Source organism: Fulmarus glacialis, unplaced genomic scaffold (assembly GCF_000690835.1).
Source record: "Fulmarus glacialis isolate BGI_N327 unplaced genomic scaffold, ASM69083v1 scaffold10616, whole genome shotgun sequence".
NCBI classification, from domain to species: Eukaryota; Metazoa; Chordata; class Aves; order Procellariiformes; family Procellariidae; genus Fulmarus; species Fulmarus glacialis.
The window spans coordinates 63-23109 of record NW_009217476.1 but is presented as its reverse complement, the minus strand read 5'-3'; the positions used below and the strand labels follow the sequence as shown (position 1 = coordinate 23109).

At 37.7% G+C, this 23047-nt stretch overlaps 1 protein-coding gene across 1 annotated transcript; it reads right to left on the bottom strand.

The window, feature by feature from the left end:
* Positions 1–4356: 4356 nt before the first annotated feature.
* DCLRE1A (DNA cross-link repair 1A) lies at positions 4357–22656 on the bottom strand. Its single transcript, XM_009579685.1, has 9 exons — positions 22239–22656; positions 19084–20655; positions 17022–17155; positions 15736–15854; positions 13873–14016; positions 12807–12952; positions 11601–11755; positions 5268–5409; positions 4357–4625 (listed from the first exon to the last, which is right to left on the bottom strand). The coding sequence occupies exons 1-9, from the start codon at positions 22654–22656 to the stop codon at positions 4459–4461; spliced, it is 2997 nt and encodes a 998-aa protein (XP_009577980.1). The 3' UTR covers positions 4357–4458.
* Positions 22657–23047: the final 391 nt, after the last annotated feature.

Sequence of the window (23047 nt, the reverse complement as noted above, 5' to 3'; positions counted from 1 at the left end):
AAAACTGTTTGTTTTATGTAAGTACTTATTGGAAACTGGCACAAACAAGTCACTATCTGCTCTGAGATACCAGAGCAGATGTGACAGAGTGGAAAAGCCTCTTCCCTGCCAAAGCATTTGCTGGAGATTCGATAACAAGGTGCCATGTACAAGAGCGGGTAAAGGTTCAGAGCAGAAAGGGGGAACAGAGAAGACATCCAGGCGGTGCAGGGCTCTGCCTTTGCAGGCTACAGCCTCTCCGCTGAAACTCATGCCCGCAGACAGCGGGTAGAGCTGGGTTAGATTCAGGGGGAAGGCAGCTAGCTCTTCTGTGCTGTTTTCCTTGTCTGCAAACAGTGACAGCCAGTCTTGTCCCTTCATTTCTGTTAGAGGGCTGTAAGCTCCTTCTAGCTTTTCTGTGCACTTCTGGGGAGAGTATTAAATTCAGCACCCCAAATGCACATTTATAATCTGAACCAACATGTGAAACTTAAGTACAAGAGCTCCAATTTCTAATATTTGTACTGACAAACTTTCAAGGATTCCTATGAATTTCATTCAACCCTGTCATATTTCCCCCTAGATACTAATACTGTGTGTTTTACAAATACTGAGTGTTTTGCAAACACAGTTGAGTTAGAATGGCAGATATCGAATACAATTTCAAATTGCATCATTTCACTACAAATCCTAAAGACAAAGCTGCCTGTGCCACACTCTCGAAAGATGCTCTTCTTTGTTTTGATTCTGAAATGAGAAGCAGCTGGTTTTCTATAGCTAAGGGAGGATGGGGAAGTTTGGGCTGCATTCTCTTGTTCTCAAAACTCACCTGCTTTTTGTCCCCTACCAAAGAAAACTCACCAAAAATTATTCAATAGACACAGAAAACGCATCAAGGCAATAACTGCATCTTTAGCCTGACGTGGTAACAAGTCTCCCACGTAATCCCCCTAAGTAGTCTTCAAATTCAAAACACAGTCTCAGTAAAACTCAATCCCAAATTGCTTGAGGATGTATCTGAAGTCACATTGTCTTAAAAAACAAACTTAAATGGCAATTTATCTTAATAGCCTTTACTAAGCACATATGAGTAGACAGGTTTGATCAGATAAGAGAAATGCTTTAACCATCCCCATGACATCTCAGTTCCTTTCTCCACTCCACGTTACTATCAATCGTTATTTCACATCAAGGTTTAAAAAGATACCCGGCACCTTGAAGCTCCCTTTAATTGTCCGTATGTTTTTATTTCGCAATGTCTTCGGACTTGTCTTCCCAGAAGCCTCCTCAGTGGCGCCCGCAGGCCATGGGTGCACGACGCTGCTTTCATTTATCGCAGCCAGCCTGAAACCCATTGCCTGAGTCAGCACGGCCAGTGAGCCGCTTCCCTCCTCTCCCCTTTCCCCTCCCTCTACCCTTTTCAAACAGTGTTGCTTTTAGCTCATTTATCTGCCTATTGGGGTGATATGTAATCAGAGCAGGAGTCCTGACGGGAAATACAAAGTGATTCTTTAGAGTAGTTGGCTTTGAAAACCGTTCTGGGCACTGATCAAGCGAGTGTTACAGCTGCCCCTTTCGTTTGCTTTGCCTTCTGCCCTGAGTCTGTCAGCACTAGACAAACTGGAAGAGCCTCCGGGATGTTCACAGGCCCATCTTGCTTTAGTAAAATCTGATATTATTTATGTCAGCATGTGACACTCATTTGATGTGAAGGTAAGGACACTGACTTATCCACCCCACCGTCCAGGTGACTCTGGTCCAGTCTTTCTGTAGCACAACAGAGACCAAAAATCCTTATCTATTGACTTTGAAAAAGCAGTACCTTCACTGTAGTTAGAGCCACTACTCTAAACCAAAATAGTGAAAGCTTTCACTCATGTATCTATAGTGCCAACACTGCCAAAAGACTGAAAAAAAACATTCACTCCTTCGTTACGAAAAGTGGACCCACCCCCTAAGTCCTAATTAATTACACCTGTGCAATAATGCTGAAATCAGGTTTATCATAGGTCTGTGTTCCTCAACGGACTTACCCTGCTGTGATCAAAGAGCCGTCCCTTGGAACAACCTAGACAAGGGAAGAGAAAAGGTCCTGCTATGAATCTTCCCACAAAATTCTTGTCTAATTAAATGGTTTTCCGTATCTGCTTTTATGTCCTCTAGGTAATCTAAGCAATCTAATCCTGTCATTAATCTTCTTCCTTTACAATAAGGAGACTAAAAATAGTAATTTCTTCCTGCGTTTGGATTCTGAAAAGACTTTTTTCCATACAGAGGCGGTAAGTAACTGGGTAACATGGAGATCTCCTAACATGAAGCTGGATGAAATGCTGCAGAATTTGAGTCTACCCACAAAAACCAGCTGGTAGAAGTGCAAATACAAACCACAAGGAGGGAGGAATGAAAGCAACCAGAGGGCTGACGCAGGAATACCTACAGTAGAGCAGGCAACTGGAAACAGACCCCAGCACACAGAGACAAAAAAGGAACCCAGCACAAAAGCCATTCTGCTTTGCTGACTGAAGTGAGTCTATTGGCATCTGTTCCAAACCAGGACAGTAATAACTGGGTCAGTCCAGCAGATGCCAATGTCAGTGTCTTCCAACATACATAATTTTTGTGGTTAGTTTCAGAAATAAGTTTGCTTTTAAAAGAAAAAAAACAACCCAACCCTTCATTCTGGGTAACAGCATGAAGTGAAGAGCCACAGAGAGGCAACAGGCGCTTTGCACCTACGAGCTGCAGTGTCACAGCACCAGCATGCCGAGAGCCCACACACATATTCATTCTCAGTAGGAATATTCATTCTTGAAAATGCAAGTATGGAAGCAAGAGTATGCCACAATTGTGATTAAGATTTTTGACTTTGGGGTGCTTACTCCAGCCCCTATACTTTGTGCAAAATTAGTCAGGAAAAAGACTTGGAAGGCCAAAAAACCATGCGTAATTCCTTAATGAATCAACTGCTAGAAGCACTTGCCTGCCAAACAGAATCCTCAAATTTGCTCCAACTGTACAAGGCATTAATTCAGGTTCGGTACTGGCAAGGGCTGTAAAAGATACTTTTTCACATACCTACTCCAAAAAGGAGTGGAATCTTAGGAATGAGCATGCCAATCCAAGACAGTTAGCAGTTCTTGCGATAAGGAGACCTATCATAATGCATCATGTAAAATAAAAACAATGCCATATTTCAGTGAATGTACTGAAAGAATTGCGAATCAGTATAAGAACTTTTTTTCCATCAGAGTTTGACAAAAATAAAACAAAGTGACTTCACGTTACAGAGCTCGCCACTCAAAGACAAGGATCTGTTTGTACTTACACTGATCATTAAAGAAATGTTTTCCTGACAAAAAAATGGCATTGAAGTTTTCAGATGAGCTATTCGGTGGGGGTGAATGATTCTTTATGCGTGATGCAACTTTTCTAAGTCCAAGAAGTTTGGAATGGGTTTTATTTTAGTGCTTATAATTATACTAGTGTGCCTGCATGCAACCACATACTTTAGTATCGTAAATACCAAGCAGATACAGAAAAAGCAGCACTGATAATCTGGTAGGATTCAGGGGAAAAAATGCAAAATGAAACTTACCTTTCTGCTGCCAGTACTAATATTTGCCTTTCTTGTTTTTCCAGAATTCAAGTAACAAACCTGTGCATACAACCCTGCAAACTCAAATGCATTGTAGGAGACTACATGGAGAAGAACCACTTCTGTGCTTTGACCATGTGCTGAGAATTTGCACTACCAGGATGCAAGAGCCATCTTATACAAGCAACATACACAGAATGTTCACTGAAGATGAAACAGACAGGTTTCCCAGAAATGCATTTTGTTCAGAAAGAACACACAGGCTCCATGTAGGTTCTTTATTTAAAAAAGAGAAATAAAAAAAAAAAAAATCAGAAAATCTTGAGCAGAATGTAGGTAGCAATGTCTTTTATAAGAATAATTCTCTGAAATATATACGCTTCAAGAGCCCAAGCCAATCCTCTCTCACAAGGTAAATTTTGTTTACAAGACATAAATCACAACAGCCAGTTCTGCCTCATGAAACAAGGCATGAAGCCTGAACTGACAGCATGTGACATAAGCTTAGTATTGTCTCATTTATTACAATAACTTCTTTTCAGAAATGAGTAACCTGGAGGTGGTTTCTTCCCCAGCATTATACATCTGGGCATCTCCATAATCTGAGGAAAATTAAGAATGGGGAAAAAGGAGTAAGATAAAAATAAGCTGAAATATTTATTTGCAAAAAAGTTATTAAATTATGGGAAAAACAAGTAGTAGGTACATGAGAAAGCAAGGTGCTTTTTTTTTTTTTTTCCCCCCAAATTCAGCTTTCTCAGGAGAATGGCAGCTTAGTCCTCCCTAAAGAAAGCTCCGTGGAAAAATGAGTTAAATAAAACTCACAGGAACTCACAATTGCCACTCCAGCCTACCTCCTTTGAAATATACATTCTTCCTTATATTTATTTATGCCTATTGCCCTCAATCATCCAGTCTCTAAAATGCTTCTCCATCAAGCTTCTGGCTCTCCAGTCACCAACATTTACAGTGGGAATGATTTTCTGTGGCTTCAACCATTGAACAAAACGCTTCATTTCCAGGTAACTGCTGTGTTCACTGTAAGGAATCCCTGAAATGAAACAAATCACAGCGATATGTCAGTCTACTTAGCTTCTTGCCAAAATACTTTTGCAAACCTTCCAGCTAAGAAATACTTTAGATAATATTTTTTTAAATTCATATTGGAGATCTAAAGTTGATACCTAAGGTAAAACAAAAACCCAGATTTTCCTTCTGGAAAAATTACTTTACATTAAGTTACCAAGTCATTCATCAGTGCAAACTGAGCAACACCAAGCATTTGGTTAAATGAATGTTAAAACTTTAAGAGATTCAACTCCACTCACCAGTAAGAACTGAGAGGAAGACCCACAGTCTGTCAAATGAGTGAAGTATGGAATGAAATCTTGGCTCTGGAATTGCACTGCCACCAGCATCAGTCAGGCCAAGATTTCACCCCTGAAGTCTCTACATATATCAAAGCCTTTATTTGCAAGAGGAGAACAGGAGCAAAATATATGTAAAAATCTGCATTTACAGTGTCCTCGATTACTCAGTTCACAGATCTCTCCTGGAGAGATCCATCTGTTCACTTTCTCAACAAGTTATCAGAAAAAGCATTGGTTACAATGAACAGCAGGAGTTTCCAGAATAAAAATATGAAAACCATCCACACAAAACTAAATGCACTGAATCTGTACCACTCTTATACCATATATGGTGATCTTTCCTCTTGTCTGAGGTTTGATATCCACCAGAGAAAGGCATGAATCAGAGTAGGTCCACCCAGTAGGTTTGAAAGCCAGCACTTGATCAAAATTCTCAGAAAACTTATTCAAGTGATCTTGCAAGCCCTGTGAAAAGAATATAGCGCATACTGAATCCTATTAAATAGCTCATTAGTCTAAAGGTTGGAGATTTCATGACGGAGAAACTTCAGACTACATTTTATTTTCATGTTTTGATATGAACTTTCTTATTTTAAATACCATCTGCCTTGAAATTATTAATGATAAATATTTACATTTGCAAAGCACCTTGTACCTTAGGATCTCAATTGCTTCATCTCAATAAGCACATATTAACAGCTATGCATTACAGATCAGAACACATAAGGCATAATCACATCTTCTTATAGATATTGCCCCCTAAGTCATTCATTTCCTCCTCCCAGCTGGAGGTCAGCACTCTTGCAGCTGAGTGGTGACAAAAGATGGTGAAAGCCTGCTTCAGTGCAAAATCATCTGGTTAATTTAAAGTGCCACTGACATCCTAACATCTGCTTATGCCCAGAAGCGCTCAGAGATTAAGTGAACTATGCAAAAAATTGCAGCAAGCCAGTGCATGAGTTGAGTATTGCTCTGAGCACTAAAACATGTTTTACCACATCTCCATTCATGATAGGAAGGAAACCACCTCTCATCTCTTCACTCTAAAAAAAATTAACTTGAAAAAGTTTCCAAGTTGGCTAAATTAGCCTTCGATGTTGTTTAAGCTAGGATTGGGAAAAGAATGAGAGGGAAGTATAAGGAATGTACAATCCTATTCCTGGATAAAGTGAAGTCAGTATTATTTCAAACCAAAACCAGAAAACCAATTTCCTGTATAAAATCTTAAAGGCACATTGTCCATTTGAAAGCCCTACAAGATTATAGAACTCAAAATCATAAACTTTATTTTGTATTTCTTTTTCTGCTGCTGATATAAAGACGATTAAAAAAAAGGTGGGGAGAGGGGGATAGATAGGCTGTGATAGAACACTAACTAATCTGTCAGATACTTGAAAATTATTAAGCAGGGAAGCAGAAAGCTGCCTGTGACACGGCCACATTTAATAGCACCTTCAGTACAATGTCCAGTAGCAACACACTGAATCCATCAAACTGGGCACATTAAAGAACAGAAAAACCCTACCATAACACACGTTTCATTCAGCAACAGGAATTATGGCTAGCTGCCATAATTCTGCTGCTAATACACTGCAAATGTTCAGTCTTCACTACATTAAAGATACAACTGTAGCAGTCTAATTCTCCTTCACACCTCATTTTAGGAAGATTAACATAGCTTAAGGTAATAATTCACATATTTGCTCCCCTTGCTCTAATGAAATCTAAATACAATGTTTCAAATACAATGATTACTATATTAACCAATGCTAATCTGCTTTCAAATTTTGTTATAAATCAAGTGTGCAACATTCACATTAAGGATGTAATTTCAATCTCATAAAAAATTATTTGTACATTTCAGTCACAGGCACTTTTGAAAATCTCACCCCAATGCTAGTACTGACATTACTGAGCTAAGCAACATAAAAGAGGTGCACAGACCTGAAGACCCCAGTTCTCTGAAAATCTTCCACTGCATATTCAAGTGGCAGAAGCCTCTGTTTTTGACTGTTACAAAAAACTGTTTGTTGCAAAAGAACCATGCATGCATTTTAGAAAAGATGGTCTCTTTCCACAAAACAAATTACTACAGTGTTTAGAACAAATCCACTTTAAATACACATTACAATTTCTTCTTTTATTTCTTTAGCCCACACTGTTCTAAACCTTCATCCTTTTAAAATGGAAAATGTATTTCATTGCTAAAACAACCTCCTTCAATCACCATGACAGCCTATTATTTACAGTGTCACTAAAGTCAGCAGTACATGCAAACGGATTCCATAAGGTACAAGAAGACTCAAACATAATTAAATAGTTAATTTACAATCAGCCCTAACACCATTTAAACTCATTTGGCTTATTCAAGAACACCTATTCATCAGTACACACAGCAATCCCTGTATTTTACTGGAGTAAAAGCAAATATTGCAGTGAAGTACCACATCTCTTTTGAGGTTTTTTTTTTTAAAAAACCTTTCCTTTTCATATATCAAGTCCACTTGCACTATTGCAGCAACCAATGTTTTATTTTTATAAATATTTTAATAAAAAAAAAAAATCACACATATAAAAATTACACATATTTTTAATTTATGTAAATGTTATCCATTAAGAATATCCAGAGCATGAATCTACAGCATGTCATCTCACTTTTGACCCAGGCAACACCTGAAGAAAGTTTGAATCAACTCCTAATAAACAAACTCCTCAAGAAAGCCAGAGCTATACATAGGAAAAAAACAAATGAACAAAAAGAATTCCATTGAATCCAACACCAATACGACACCACAAAAAATTTACTCCTCTGCCACTGTATTTTTGCTGCCTCTGATCCCCTATGGCTTGTTCTTTCTAGTTTTACCCTTCAGATTTCACACATCTTAGCCAAACTTTCATGTCAAGTACTGGTTCTGTTCAGGGGGGCAGTCATAAAGCCTAGATAAAATACATCAAGTCTGGTGATACCTGGCCAGGTATTCAGTATTATGAATGGGACTGCTTTCATCCTAACTACAGATCAAGACTATCTATATGAATTTATAAAGCAGAAAAGATATGCTTTCTTCTCAAATTTGAATTTGTTTCTTCAACAGATTTTTGGGACAGTGACACAACTCCTGATGCAGCGATAGAAGATTGCCGAGAATTCAATATTCAAATAAATGTTTGAAGATAAAAAGTGATGGAAACATTCAAGCCAGGTAGCACAGTTTCCCTCACTGTGGCTGCATTTGTATGGAAATGTGTATATCTTGACACAGACAGCTCAAGCAGAAAAGGGAAACGTACCATACATGATGGTCATCAAGTCTTCGGCCAAATGAAAATCTAGGGTGTAGCACATATTCTGAGGATGCTGTGGGTTTACAAAAAATCATCTTTCAACCTGTCAAAAAACATTCACTGATCCACCTGTTTTTCATAGTGGATTTAACACAATTATGGTAACTATTCGTTTTTGTTTGCTTCAATTCTAGGCAGAAGGTACGAACATTAGTCTTTAAACTCTGGTAACTAGGGAAAAGACAGAGAGAGGTTTCTGTACTTTTCTAAGCGCCTGTGGCTTTTAGGTGAATGACACTCTCTGCTGAATCAATACAGTGTTTATAAATCATACATGAACAGCTAAGCTAGTTGTTCACAAACAATAAAACAGCTGACTCCAAAATGAAAAAACGTACTTGATATTACTCCTGAAAATCAACATGGAGAAAAGCAGACTACAGATAGCCCCAAAACTGGAATTAAATAGCTGGACAATGCCACCAAAAGGAAAAAAATATTCACAACATAGAGACTGCAAAAATACTTCTAAAATTCCTGAATATGCATGCAAAAAATACCAATTTTATAAAAAAAATTATAACATTTTCCAGCAATCTGGAGACTCAATGATCAGGAAAAAAAAAAAAGCCCTTGGTCACAGCAGAAAGCCTGTGAATAAGGAAGCATATGCAGGAGCATCTCAAAACAATGAACTCATTTCCTTTCTACTCGGGGTAGAAAGCTGCGGGCATCCAGATTTAGGGAGCAGTCAGCTATCGAAACATGGAAGCTTTCCTTGGGCAAGTACGGTTTTATCAACAGTTACCACAAACTAGGCTTCAGCTGTGGTAAGCACATGTAGCTTATGCAGGTTTTTTTTGTTCTTTATCTAGAAACAGACCAGAGAAGTTTTTCAGTAATAAAAGGCAGAAGAATCATGCTACAGTTCTTAAAACTCTCAAGCCTGGAGCACAGACAGATTTGGTTCTTTCCTATTAGTAAAGAGCATAACAGGGAAAAACAGGGTATAAAACTGGGGCTTCTAAGAGATACTATAATATGCCACCAGGGTTTGGCTATTTGCATTCTACTAAAAAGGCAACTGATGGACAAGAGCACAGATGTACTCAATTTACTAAATAAGGACGGAATCTGAGCTTTTGACTGAGAATACTCCCGTAAGGATTTCATGGATTTGTAGGTTTGCAGCTGAAACTACATGAGCAGGAAATTAGCCCAAATTAAGAAGTAGGATTGTGGTTTTGGGTAGGGCTAGGGATCAAGTAAAGCAGAAGAGGTAGGAGAGACCCAGAAGATAACGAAGGCATTGGCATTTAGTGATGAGGATCACTAAAAAATTCTGGCTTTCCCAGTAATGAGCCAGTAATTCAGGACAAAACCTGTATAATCCAGCAGAAGACAAAAACATGCAACTGGAGATGGTGACATCAACATTTACATCGTCTGTAAAAACAGGATGATATCATTCATCATTCTTTAACTAGAACAAGATTACAAGTGATCAGATAATTAATTCTTAAAAATATTGTCTTTTCTGAGGTCATGTTTACTGATTCTGCTGGAACAGAAATAACATAAATGGTCATATGAATTCATCTTTAAGCATTTAACATTCTCCACATTTTACTGATACTGCATTCCACCTGGGCATTCATCTAGCTACTGGCCTCATCAGATGTTTAGCACTCCGGAAGTCTGCCTAGCATGCCTAACTTACATGGACACAAAATTACTAATGATAGCATGAGGCCATATTCCAACAACTTCACACATGAAGTCAAAGCCCCAGTACAGAGGGCCATGGCTGTTACACCAGGACTCTTGTCCACTAGATCATTGTGCCTTTAATCTTTCCTGGCCCTTTCCAGGGTCCAGGCATCCCTTCTGGCATGCTGTAGATTTGTCTAGAAAGTCCTATTCTCAGAGATGAGATCCTGCACATGATACAACTGCTTCTCTCTGAGAAGTAAGGCTGTCTAGACATCCCTGTGGTATCATCACACCCTCTGCCTGAAAGTCCATCTACATGAGTATGCCATACACGCTGGGACACATGACAGCAGAATCACATAACAACCCAAAAATCTGCAGAAGAAACTAAAATATATTACTGTTTAAGACAACACAACACATTAAAAATAAATCCATACACATTTCCATTACTCATTTTCTGCCCCAGCGTGGAAAAGATTATAGAACAACATTAAAACATTAAGATATTAAGTTCTATCTCCTGCAGCTCCCATCCAAATTGTATAGCCTCTTTTTCTCCTTTTTAGGTCAACTCTGACCTTGACTGGTCCTGCAGCTAAATACCATCTTGCTCTGAAGGATTTGCTTGAGATGGCACAGCAGGCCTGAAGCACAGCAGGAAAATGAATCCAAGTCCGTTAGGCGTAAGCGACCACTGTTTTTCTCTTTCTTCCAGGTTACCTTTAATCTAGAGCCTGCTGCTTTGCCTTAATGCCATTCTGTATTTTGTAGTCTATTTAGAAAAAACTTTCTTTCCCCCGAGGAATTAGTCACCTTTCCTAACTAAGAAATTCCCACAAGAACTCTCAACAACAAAAACCCACTGTCTCAAATCTCAACTGAAGTGTGCATTTGAAGTCAACTTAAATGAAACAATGTCTTAAAATAAACTGGTTTACTTGCTTTTGCTACAGATATTAGAGAAGGTTGTGTGGAAAAACTAAAGCATGTGTATATGTGAGGTGTCCTTCAATTCACTCAATGGGTGTATTTGTTTATGTGTGAGTTTTCTCTGATTTTCAAGTATCCTTATCTCCACATAAATCTTCAGCACAGAAGGAGAGAGAATATTCTTTTAAAAGATGGAAATATCATTATAAATACAGGGAAATTGAACTAAGAGGAACATGCAGAACTCTATTTCTTTTTTATCAAACACCAGACTGAAAGTTGGCCATGTTCACAGGCTGCCCCAAAACAGAGAGACTCACAGGCCCCAAATCCTTTGTCTTTTCCTACATCATACCAGGTAAAAGACAGGCTGAAAACAGGGACTCCATGTCACAATATATTAATTGCTAATAGGACAGATCCTGCAGTCATTACATAAATCTACTTCAAAAAGGCCCACAAAGAGCAAGCCTTTGAACAAACCTCATCTTATCTTGTACAAGCACCGCATTGAAGTGAAATTACACTTTCTGTACATCATGCTTGGAGAGAGATATTAATATTGCATTTCATATTCAATGTATTGCTACATGTCAAAACTTTACTAAATAAATATGATCTGACAAGAGATTAAAAAGCACCAAACACAACACCAGTTGGGAGGAGCCAACAGTAAGATTAGCCAGCAGGTTAATCAACAGAACTTAATCAACTGAACTTACCTTAAAATTAATTTGCATCATGGGAAGAACATGAAGCAAAGTACCATCCCAGTCCACACTGATGAGGGAATTAACAGCTGCTGACTCCAAGCACTGCAGTGTTTTGTACTTATCACGGGACATACTTGCTTTTGAGCCCAGAACTTCAGCAATTGCTTTAGGATTAATTGGGAAGAAATCAGATAAAGAAAATTATGAAAGTTCATTTTTTGCTTGTTCTGGAGATATTCCTCATTATTGCACTGGATCATTTTTACTGTTGAAAAAAATTCATATTCAACAGGATACAGTGTTTCATATTCTAAAATTAAGAAGAGAAACCTGTAATGGCTATTAAAAAACTCTGGCTCCTACATTTTACCACCAGAATTGTGTATGACAATTGGAAAGAGAAGGAGAATAGAAGTACATTGATAAGTTCTAAGTCATATTTCTTTGGTAGAATGTTACGGACGTGAACTGGTATTTATTTCAAAGAAGCCATAAACGTGCAGTTTTTGGAACATGCAACAAATAGCCCACATTAAAGACAGACGAAATTTCAGTGAAAGTAAATCTTGTATGACTTTAAATACACTCAAAAGCACAAATGGTACACAGCTGCCTGCTCTAGAGTATACATTTGAGCAATCACGTTGGTTCCTAATGCTGTAACCGAGTGAAGCATAGCACACAAGATTTTCATTAAGTCAGAAAAGATGTGTTTTACTTTGGGGAATGTTTTGTTAAAATTGATTTCATTAAAACTGATTACTATAAATATTTAGGAAAATATGTAATATAAACCTGGAAAGAAAAACTGTTAGCAAAACAGAATTTTAAGAATAATTATATCCCTTTACTGTTTCTTGACAACATGAGATTATTAACACCAAAAATGTCATAAAGACCTCATTTATGTTTTTTTAATTGCCATTAGCAATTTTCTCACCACAATCAATTAAATAGGTTCATTTCTTTAGTACCCAAATTGTCCTTCTGTATATTCGGGGGGTTTGTAAACATGGCAGAAAAATATTTATTTCAGAAAGTTAAAACTTATTGATTAGAAAACTAAAAAATTAGCAGTAGGATTACTAAATATATTTAATTTCTTTACAAGATATCTGACCACCAAGTAACCCTTTACATCTTCAAGAAAAAGTCTTTTAACACTGACTTAGATATTTATTTAGTTACTTGATCCAGTACACTTCTTTTACATACCTAAAAAAACTTTTTCTTTTCCAATGGAATAGGTGCCACAGACAACTAGAGTGCGTGGGTTTAAAGTCACTGTCTCAAAGGCAGTATTGACAGCAAACTGGATAACCTCTTGTTGAGAAGGGAAAGTGTATTCAGGACTACAGTATCTGGGGCAAGGAAACAAGATATACCACTTCGTTACACAAGATAGAAGACATCTGAATTTACCAAAACGACCCTCAAAACCGCATGCATACAATAACAAAGTAATGAAAAAGATCTTATCCTTCTATATAATTTCAGTCTACTTGCAATCTATTTATTAGAAACTACCGACCTGCCCAGATGAAATTGCTGCAATAAAATTTACATTGAGTATATCAGTCTTTTCTCTACAACTATTCACTTGTCTGACACTGACACTCAATTCTCCAGTTTTTTTCTCTATAAATACCAACTGCTCTTTCAAGCTAGATATTTGTATCATGAGCTAATTACATCCTTATGTCTATTTTCTGTCATGCACACAAACCACAACATAAGGCATTATTCATTCACAGAAGCATATGGAACAGAAATAAAAGACTGCAGCTGGGCATTAGTCATCATACACAGAAAAACAATTTTATATACACCAGTCAGAGAAAGGTCTAATGAAAACCTGGACAGCTGATTTAACCATTTGGCATTCTTTCACTCCTTGAATTCCCCCACACCCCTTTTCATAACAGAGTTGAATCCAGATAAAGCCAATGTTCCATGAACCTTGTTTTAGAGCTGAACACTCAATGTATGAGTTGTGACACCCAGAATTTAATACTACTTATAAATAATAAGGCCATCTCAGCAAACACTTTAGCACCTTTTCCACTACCCACTTTTATTCTCTCATGTAACAGCATAACAGATGAACAAGCTAGACATGCACGGACTTTCAATCAATATCTGATTTTATTCAACACTAAATAGAGCTAACAAGTGTTAAAACAGTAATGTCATTTATACTTACATTTATTTGGTTCATATAAAGTCTTACTAAACTGAAAAGAGGGTTACATTGAAAAAAAAAAAATTAAATGCAACTTACGTGGTATCAAGGTAAAGGGTGTGGACTTGCTGACCAATCAAAGCAGGGTAGCGCTCCATAGAAGGATTCGCCCTGAAGTCTCCTGTGTGCAGAATAACAGTTCCACTAGGTAGACAGAAAAGGATCATTGTTGCACCTGGACAACTGAAACAAACAAACAAAAAACCCCATACAAGTTATTTTAGTTCTTTATACTAATAAACTGCCTTAAGAGATATACCACTCTTCAGTAGCAGGAAGGTGTGCAGAACAGCATTTTAAATCACAGCTACTATGCAGCCTAATTTAGCTAGAAATTCCTGATTTCTAAAGGAACTCTGAAGCTAACCTTATGCCCATAGACAAGCTAGACTTGAGCTATCAGCTGAGATGGAGGGAAGGAAAAAAACCACACCAACAGTAATCAAGCATTAACTGCCTTTTGGGGATGCTCTGTCTTCTTTTAGGTACGACAAAGATGCTGCCTCAGTTGCAATCTCTGAGATTCTATTACTTGATTTAAAGGGCAAACAGCACACCAAAGAGAAGCAGCATTCTTATTCAGGAGCAACAGAATTGTATTATTGCAGATGCATCTTCATTCCTGCAGGACTTACTGAAGCGTTTCCTTTTAAATTCTATTTGCAGATTTTAAATATTATCCTCCATCCAGAATTCCCTGGTTATAAATACACTTCTCTTATTGGCCACAGTGAATCCATTGCACCTTCTGCAGTTCCTCACCAAAGCTGTCTGAAGGGCAAGTGCTTAGACTGGAAAACCAGAGCGGGACTATTTCGGACATGAATCATCCGTAAACGGTAAATGAAATCTCAAAAAAGGAAAAACTGGCATGAATCAGAGCTAAAATGACAGAACGGTTGAACTCTCCAAAAAGTTGAACTTTGTACCAAAGGTTTATACGCCTTTTAAATTGAAGCAGGGGATCAGAGAGACAAACAGGAAAAATGAAAATTGTCCAAGTTACATAAGCAACAAGGCTTCCTTCATTCCCAGAAAGGGTTCTCAAAGGACTTCATGGAATCTTATCTCTCCAACTATAAACAAATCCTAAGATAAGTAATATTCAAACCAGCTGTGACACAGTGCTGTGTTTCAATATATACTTCAGGGAAGGGACTTTTCCTCTAGCCCATAGCCAAATAAGGTACCAACAGGCAGAACGGCGAGAGCACAGGGCTGGAAGTCAGGTGCTACTGAACTTTAAATCCAGCATTACCACACAGTGCCAGTGTAACATTGGACAAAGATCTCACCCTTTATCACCGAATCCAGTAGAAGTTTTGTCGCACATTTCAAGAGGCTTTTCTTTAAAGTTCAATCTTCAAAATGTTGGCTAGGTTTTGTCTCTCCCTGGCTCCAAAGCACTGTATTTTTCTTTAGCTGAAGATTTCACTATCTTCAGTTGAAGCTACAGAAACCTAACATATCTGATAACGAAATCTAAGATGTTCCCAACTAGACACCAAAAACTAAAGTGTCCAGACCACTAGAAAAATCGTTCAACCTCTCAACAAGCTTAAGAATTATGGAGCTATGTGTGGTTAACACTATGTACTCATTACAACCAAAAAACAGTGAAGCTAAAACTATCAAAAAGCCTAAATTTCATTTTCAAAAATAATTCACCTATTTCAAAAGCTAACTACTTGCAAGAAATTTAGGTTCCTACAAGCCTAATTCACTTCTGAAATGAAAATGCATGTTACTAAGCCAACTCAGGAATGTGAAGTATTTTCACACTTACTTATTCAGATCCACTGAAACCTAAAAATCATTAAAACATAAACTGTATCTGCACAGCTATTTATCTTCAGTATGCTATACATACAAATATTCCACAACAAATGCAATGATACATACTGATTGGCATCAAGCAACAACACTTTGATCCCATTCACTATACACTCTGTGTCCATCGGCAGCACATGGATGTACTGCTCTTTGACGCGAAGTTTGCTCTTCACCAGGTTGCCAGTTATCTGTAATAGGGAAAGGATTTAATATGGAATAGGAAAAAGATCTAAAAAAAGCCTTTGTTTATTTTAGAAACAAAGGCTTTCAAAGCCAGACTGTCTGGCTTAGAGAGAAACTATGAGAAACTATGAGATCCTGGGTCTAATCAAGCCTTTCAGAAGCATTTCACCTCTGAAAAAGCAAACTGAAAAAAAGCTGTCTTAAAAAAGCAAACTTTTAAAAGCCTGTCAACAGATTATGGATTGGAATCAGAGAGGAGGCAAACAAGGGGGAATAACATCTGTTACAGACTGCCAAGTCAAGAAGAGGAGGTAGGCAAAGCCTTCTTTAAAAAACTGAAGAAACTTCCAGGTCACAGGCCCTGGATTTTATCATGGGGGACTGCAGTCACCCCAACACCTACTGGAAGGGCAACACGGGACACAAGCATTCCAGGAGACTTCCAGAGTAAATCAGAAATAGATTTTTGATGCAGGTTCCTGGATAGGTTGATTAGGCAAGGTGCCCTACCATGTTATGAGTAAAGAAGAATTGGTTGGACGTATGATAATGGCAGTCTTGGCCATTCAGCAGCCTGAAGCACAAGACACACAGGACCAGGCTAGAACAACTCCATTTACTGAATGTGGAGAAGAGATGGCTTGAGTGGAATCTAATTTCAGACTTCCATCACTTGAATAGAGTTATAGAGAAGACGGAGCCAGATTATTCTCCATGATAAACACAAGAAGAACAAGCTACAGTCTCAAGTTGCAAAAACAGACATTACAATGGTATATTAGGAAAAAATTTCAGAGTGGGTAAGCACCGCAACAGGTTGCGAGGAGATATAGTAGAATCTCCTATTTTCAAAATTTGACTGATGAATGCTCTCTGTAGTCTGATCCAACTTTGAAGTTAGACCCACACTGTGCAGGACTATATGACTTCTAGCGGTCCTTTTAAACCTGAATTTTTTCCTGGTATCTAGACAGGGAAGTTTCACTAATATTCATCAGTCAAATCAGGGTAAGAATTTCTTACAAGGGAAACCCAGATTCCCCTATACATATCCACTGTGCCTAATTGACCCAACAACGGAACCTCTGATCTTCTATTTACTTTCGTCAGTATAAAAGTGATTATAGTTGCATATGGATTTGATAATATCTAGTAATCTTGGAAAACCTTACCTTATTACAGTAGATTGGAAACATGAAGTTTTTTGTTAGCCCACAATAGTGATCAGAGTGAAAATGAGTAAGGAAATAAGCTGTGCAGCCTTCAATTTCTCCATACTGGAAGGCATCAACTGTAAAACCAGTTCCTACAGCAAAAAGGGAAGAGAAGTCAGTCAATAAACACACATAGTTCAGAACTAGTTTTTGATTAGATGTTCCTTTTGTTCTTTTTTCTTTCTTCCAAATTAAAAGGTAATACAGTTCCGCTGCATACAGTTGAAGGGGCCATTTAAAGATGAGTATGGTTTCTGTATGAGTCAACAGTCACAAAAAAGATTTTCACGTATTAAAATAAAAACTTAACAAAGTGTCCACACACAAATACTTTCACAGGCCTCCCAACTGTTTGTTGCTCAGCTGCCATCCTATACAGATGGCAACTGGTTAAGCAAATAAAACACATTTATCTGCATTCAGCTGGTATTTTTGAAAGTTCATGTAGATTAAAATCTAATACCAACGTCTCAACACAAAATAAAACAGGTAACTACAGCTTTACAAAATGCATTTTGAGATCAAACTGCAATTTTTCAATTATTCTACATTTAATATTCCTCTTAAAACATGCTACCATATAATTATCAAGCAAGCAATCTGGGGTCTTCGAATATATCTGCTGAGATGAAATGTGACTGATTTGCCATTTTAGTGAGGTGCTGTTTGTATAAAGATATTGCATAAAGACAGCTGTATAGAAGATAGCCTTTTTCTCTGCAAATGTAATTTTTTTAAAATGCAAACATGCTGACAAATGGTCCTTTCACATTGGGTTATACTTTCTTAAAACAACCAAATAATGCATAGAACTAATTAATCTGGTGGCACTCAAATACTTTGCATTTTATGTTACACAAATTTCCCAGATCTTCTAGGAGAACTAGAAATAGTTATACTTACTTGAGGCTAGAACTTCAAGTATTTGCAACTCCAAAAAAACATTGCAGTCTGCTAATTAAAAACCACAAACCAAAAAATCCCCAAGTGTTTGAGAGGTACCAGACTCAAAACTTCAGGGAGGCTGAATTACACTAGGCCATGGGGATAAATACATATCATTAGCAACATAGAAAATACAGTCAAATATACATCAAATGTAGTAACAAAATTCAGAACAAAGATAATATAGATAATAACAAAGCAACTTTAAAATTGCATTGTAGGCATAGGAGTCTGCTCTTCAAATTTACTATATATGGAAAATTCTCTAAGCCCATGGAACCCATGATACTGGTATAACCCCACAAAGACTTACAGGTGTTCAAGCAGGAGCTTGGCACTTAGGATCACAAATATATTTCTATTTGGCTTCCTCAAATACCTACCTAAGACTAAGACAGTCCGTTAGTGGTAAACAGAAGGAGGATTTGAAGCTTTTTAAGCCACTGATCCATCATCCTATATTTTATGTACTTGCTTGAGAAGATTCTGAGAAATTCTTGGCTGTTTCCTTAGCTAAATTCTTCTGCTTGGTTTTCATTTCTTTGTTTTCACAGTTGTAGTACTTCATATTGCTAATACTCATGAATTTCAAATACAAAATTAAACTCAGTTTTTTTAACTTAGTGTAAGGAAATAATTGCTATTTGACAGCCCTATTTTCAGGCACAACTGAAGCAATGTAAAAGATTAAATTCAGGAATTAGGAGTGAATATTAACAAGGGATATATTCAAAATCATTTAAGAAAGTAGATCCATCTTTCAATACTGCGTATTTTTTTCTCTGTCAAAAACATGCAAACATCAGTCCTTGAAATAATTTTCCTGAGATAACTATTTCACTGTACTTCATTGTTGAAGCCATTGCTGACTCTAGTTCTGCAATCACCTTCGTCTGGAGATCTGCACCTACACAAGATTTTATCAACTTAGATGGAGGAAAGAAAATTCATTATGAGCTGCAGTCTATATGGTTATGAAGAGTGAAAAATACTGAAGCCTAAAATTAGGAAAAAAAAATACAACACCCAAGCCAAAATTAGTTAACCTCTACAAAAAGCAAGAGTTATCTCTCACCTGGTATTTTCTTGTAGAAAGGGCAGTGTTTTTTTCTTGTTCCTTCACCTGTAGCAGGTAATTCTTTAAATTTTTTTCTCCACCTTCGTTGGCCACCAGAACTTATATCTGCAAAGGCTCCATTTTTACTTGAACTTTCTATAACTGCTTCTACATCTTCCACAGACCCTTCAGCTTTCCTTTTTTGCTGTCTGGGCCTCTTTCCATTGGGAGTTACTGAACTTGATACCTGCTTTCCCTCACTCAAATGAGTCTCTCCTTTGCTTTCCTCTTTTACTTTGGGTTTTAACCCAAAGAAAACACCAATGTCCATTTGTTTGAGTTCTTTAGCAGAACTGGATTTGGCATTCATACTTGCTAAAGAAAGAGATGACTCTGTTTTAGAGATGAGGCTGGGAAAGCACGCAGCAGCTGTATTAAGATTTCCTTCTTTCTCCACTACCGACTGCAAACTCTCCTGGAGAGCTATTTTTTCAATTGCATTGGCAGTCATTTTATCTGTATTAGTTAAAATGTTACTTGGGTCCCTCAAAACATTACTTTTCTGTGTCAGAAGAGACCCAGCACCTTCTCCGACTAGCAGTGATGATGTCTCAGTAGAACTCATGTATGCAGAATCCAAAGCACAAGCACAAATATCTTCTGACTCTGTGTTACCTGCTTTAGCAGCAAAGGAAGTCAATTCTGGCTGTTCAACCTCCTCGCAATTAAAAGGAAAAGAGGAACCACTGGGTAGCGCCTCTTGCTGATGCTGATTATCTACACATGCTGAATTACAGAACTTGCTGTTCATGTGACTCTGAGAAAGTGTTTTTACGCTATGATCTAGATTGTTCAATGTATTTACTTCCTCACAGTGGTTTTGTTTAAGTTTGAAATTTCCCATTTTGGTATGCTCATACTGAGACTTCTGCTGTAAGAAAAGTCCATCATAAGTTTTAAACACCACAGAATTAGATCCTTCATCTTCAAAGTTCTGGACTTTGAATAATTTATTTTGTGATATTTTTACTTTCTTCTCCTCTTCCTCAGTTTCCTCTTCACTTTCCTCAAAAGTACTCAGTGGAGAATAAGAAATTTCACAGTCACTGAAGTCAGCTTTTGACTGTAGTAGACTTGGCTGACTTGTATCTTTCTGACTACACAGATCTTCTCCTGATCCACTTTCCTGAGAGGATGCAAAGTCATAAAATTCAAATTTACAACTATTATCTGTGGTCTGTGTAAGCTGACATGACTGTTGAGGCTTTTGAACATCTGCAAAAGAGGAAGTACTTTCACTGATTATATTTAGAGACCTCATTTGCGGTGAACTCTCTATCATCAATGTACAGTCATCATTTGGGACATTTTTTACATTATTAGATGGTTTCTCATTCTGTGAAATTTCCTCTACATGACTTGGGGAAGAGCTGGGCTTTGCAGCAGTAGAATATGTCACCTTCCTCTCCAAAATGTTTGCTGAAGAGTTTACAAGATAATCTCCTGCCCTGCTTGCTGCAAGTAGAAAATGACTATAGCGCTTGTAGTGGGATGGAATGGTGGAAGTGCACAGTAAACCATCAGGACACTCTATGAAAACAGTTAAACACAGAAGTAATGTTAATATATTTGCAAATACAGTTGGCATAATTATTATTATAAAAATCACACATGACACACAATTTAAAAGCTTTTTCTTATAAACGCAGCTATTGGAGGACAGAAGGCACAACTAAAAAGTCATTTTCAAGCTGCCAAGACCTCCTGTCCTGAGCTGGCTAGAATTGAGAATGCTTCCAACCTAAAACCAAACAGCTGCTGCTAATACAGCGCTATGCCTGAATTAATACAGCCCTCTAACAACAAGAGTACTTAACCCTATTTCAATACTGTGCTAATGTAATCATATGGCTTCTAGTTTAGAATTGTCTCACATGCAAGCAATGAGCTCAGAGCAGTAGCACCAGAAAAGGCCGGCAGACATGTTTCAAAGTAAACCAAATCTCGGTTCTGAATCAACCTGAAATGCCTGCTGGGTTACACATTAAATTAAAAAAACAAAAAAAAAAAGGTCACGTATTTACTTATGTGAAAAAAGTATTCAGGATTCAGATGCCAGCAAAAAAGCTGTGGCTGTTCCCTAAGCCTTTTTTGTTGAGAGTTTGCTAGCCTAACTTTTGAGGATTTTAAGGTGAATGCATAAACCAATCAGAAGGATTTTTCATCTGTTAATTATGGGAGTAAGAGATGGAAATGAGGTGTTAACACATCTGCCTTAAGTTAAAACCACTGCCAAAATTGGGATTAAAGGGGTCACATTTCATTGTTCTGAAGAAGAAACTTCAAGGAAAGTTACAAAGATATAAAAAGAAAAGTGACTGTGTTACCTAAACAGCCTTTACTCAAGTTTCCTGACTGTATGCTTTCTGTTTTTCAAAAGTTATGAGGTGTATTAAGAATATAAGTTGGATACCTGGATCTGTTCAGACATAGTATTTCCCCACATGAAACTAGCAATTGGAATGAGTCAGTTTTATTCCTCTTGTGCAGAACTCAAAACAAAACTATGTTGTCTTATGATACAGGAATGTTCATGTATAATTCTGTATAAAATTTCTAAAGCATACCGGATCAGGGGCTAACATTTCAAGTAAATTAGCCTAACAGACTGATTTCAGCTTCCATCTGTCCATAGACAACTGGACAAGTCACACAGAAACATGGATACAGGATAATAAAATTTATACCTAAGGAGAAAGATAGTCAGTGTCAAAAGTAGCAGCCTCTTAATTGAAGGAGGTTTTTTTGCTGACACTGACTTAGTAATTGAAACAGGTTTCATTATTTTAAACCGGTAAATATGCACCTTCAATTTCTTCAATAAACTACTAAAACTGGAGCTCGATAAACAACCATGAATCTTTGTCACTACTCTACAAAGTTTTGAGATTAGATTCTGATGAGATTTCATGTCAGATTTCCATGTTCTTCACAAAGAACCAAACAAGTCATATGAAAATAATACTGATAAATTATCAGTAATAATATTCTAAAAATCATACCAACTACCACTTCAGATTTTGAACTAAATATGAAAACCACGGTTTACAGCAACATTATGTGAGGAGCCTTTAACTTTTCTCTGAAGGCTTTTTTGTTACTTCTGTTCATACCTTTTCCAATGGATCCCGGAGCATCCAAACATTCAGCAACGTGCCATCGAGGTGTCTGGACCAACAGCAAAGAGAAAGGCATCTGGCAGCTCGGACAGTATCCATCATGAACGGGCTTTCCATTTTGTGAGCTCTGTTCTGTCAGGCTACTCACGCTTTCCTGGGAGTGCACACTACTGTCATCTTTACATCGATCTACATCCTGATTTGGCCTTGATCTCTGCTTGGTTTTCTGATGCGTATCATTTTTTTCTACGGATTTTTTTTTGTTTCTATTTCTCTTTCTTTTTGGCCTGCACTTGCCATCACTTACTTTCTGCACAGGTGTAGAGATGCTCTCTGAATTACTCTGATGCTTTTGCTTCCTAATGGATTTGTACTCCCAAATATCCTCTTCCAATAAAGCATCATCAGACATGGCAACACATGAAATATTCTCCTTGCTTTTAAGCAACAGTTCACAAATCTACCTCTCCTTCCGCTAATATGTTTTCTCTTCCCTCCCCCCTTCACTATCTGAAGAAAAGCACCTGAACTCCATTTAAAAAAAGCAACACTGGGCCACAAAACAAACAGCAGTCCGTGATGGGACACAAGCATGGTGGATCCTATCCTAAAAATAATTTAATGAGCGTCTCTTTGAATATTTGTAATTACTCCTGTTAAACAAAACCCGAGTCTGTAAGATGCAGAACGACTTGCAGGGTGAGCCATTTCCTTCAGCTATCCCTCTCGCAAGCACCTAACCCGGCCTCGGAAGGTGAAGCCCAGCTAGCCCCGCTCCCCTGACTGCCACCTCGCTGCCCCCA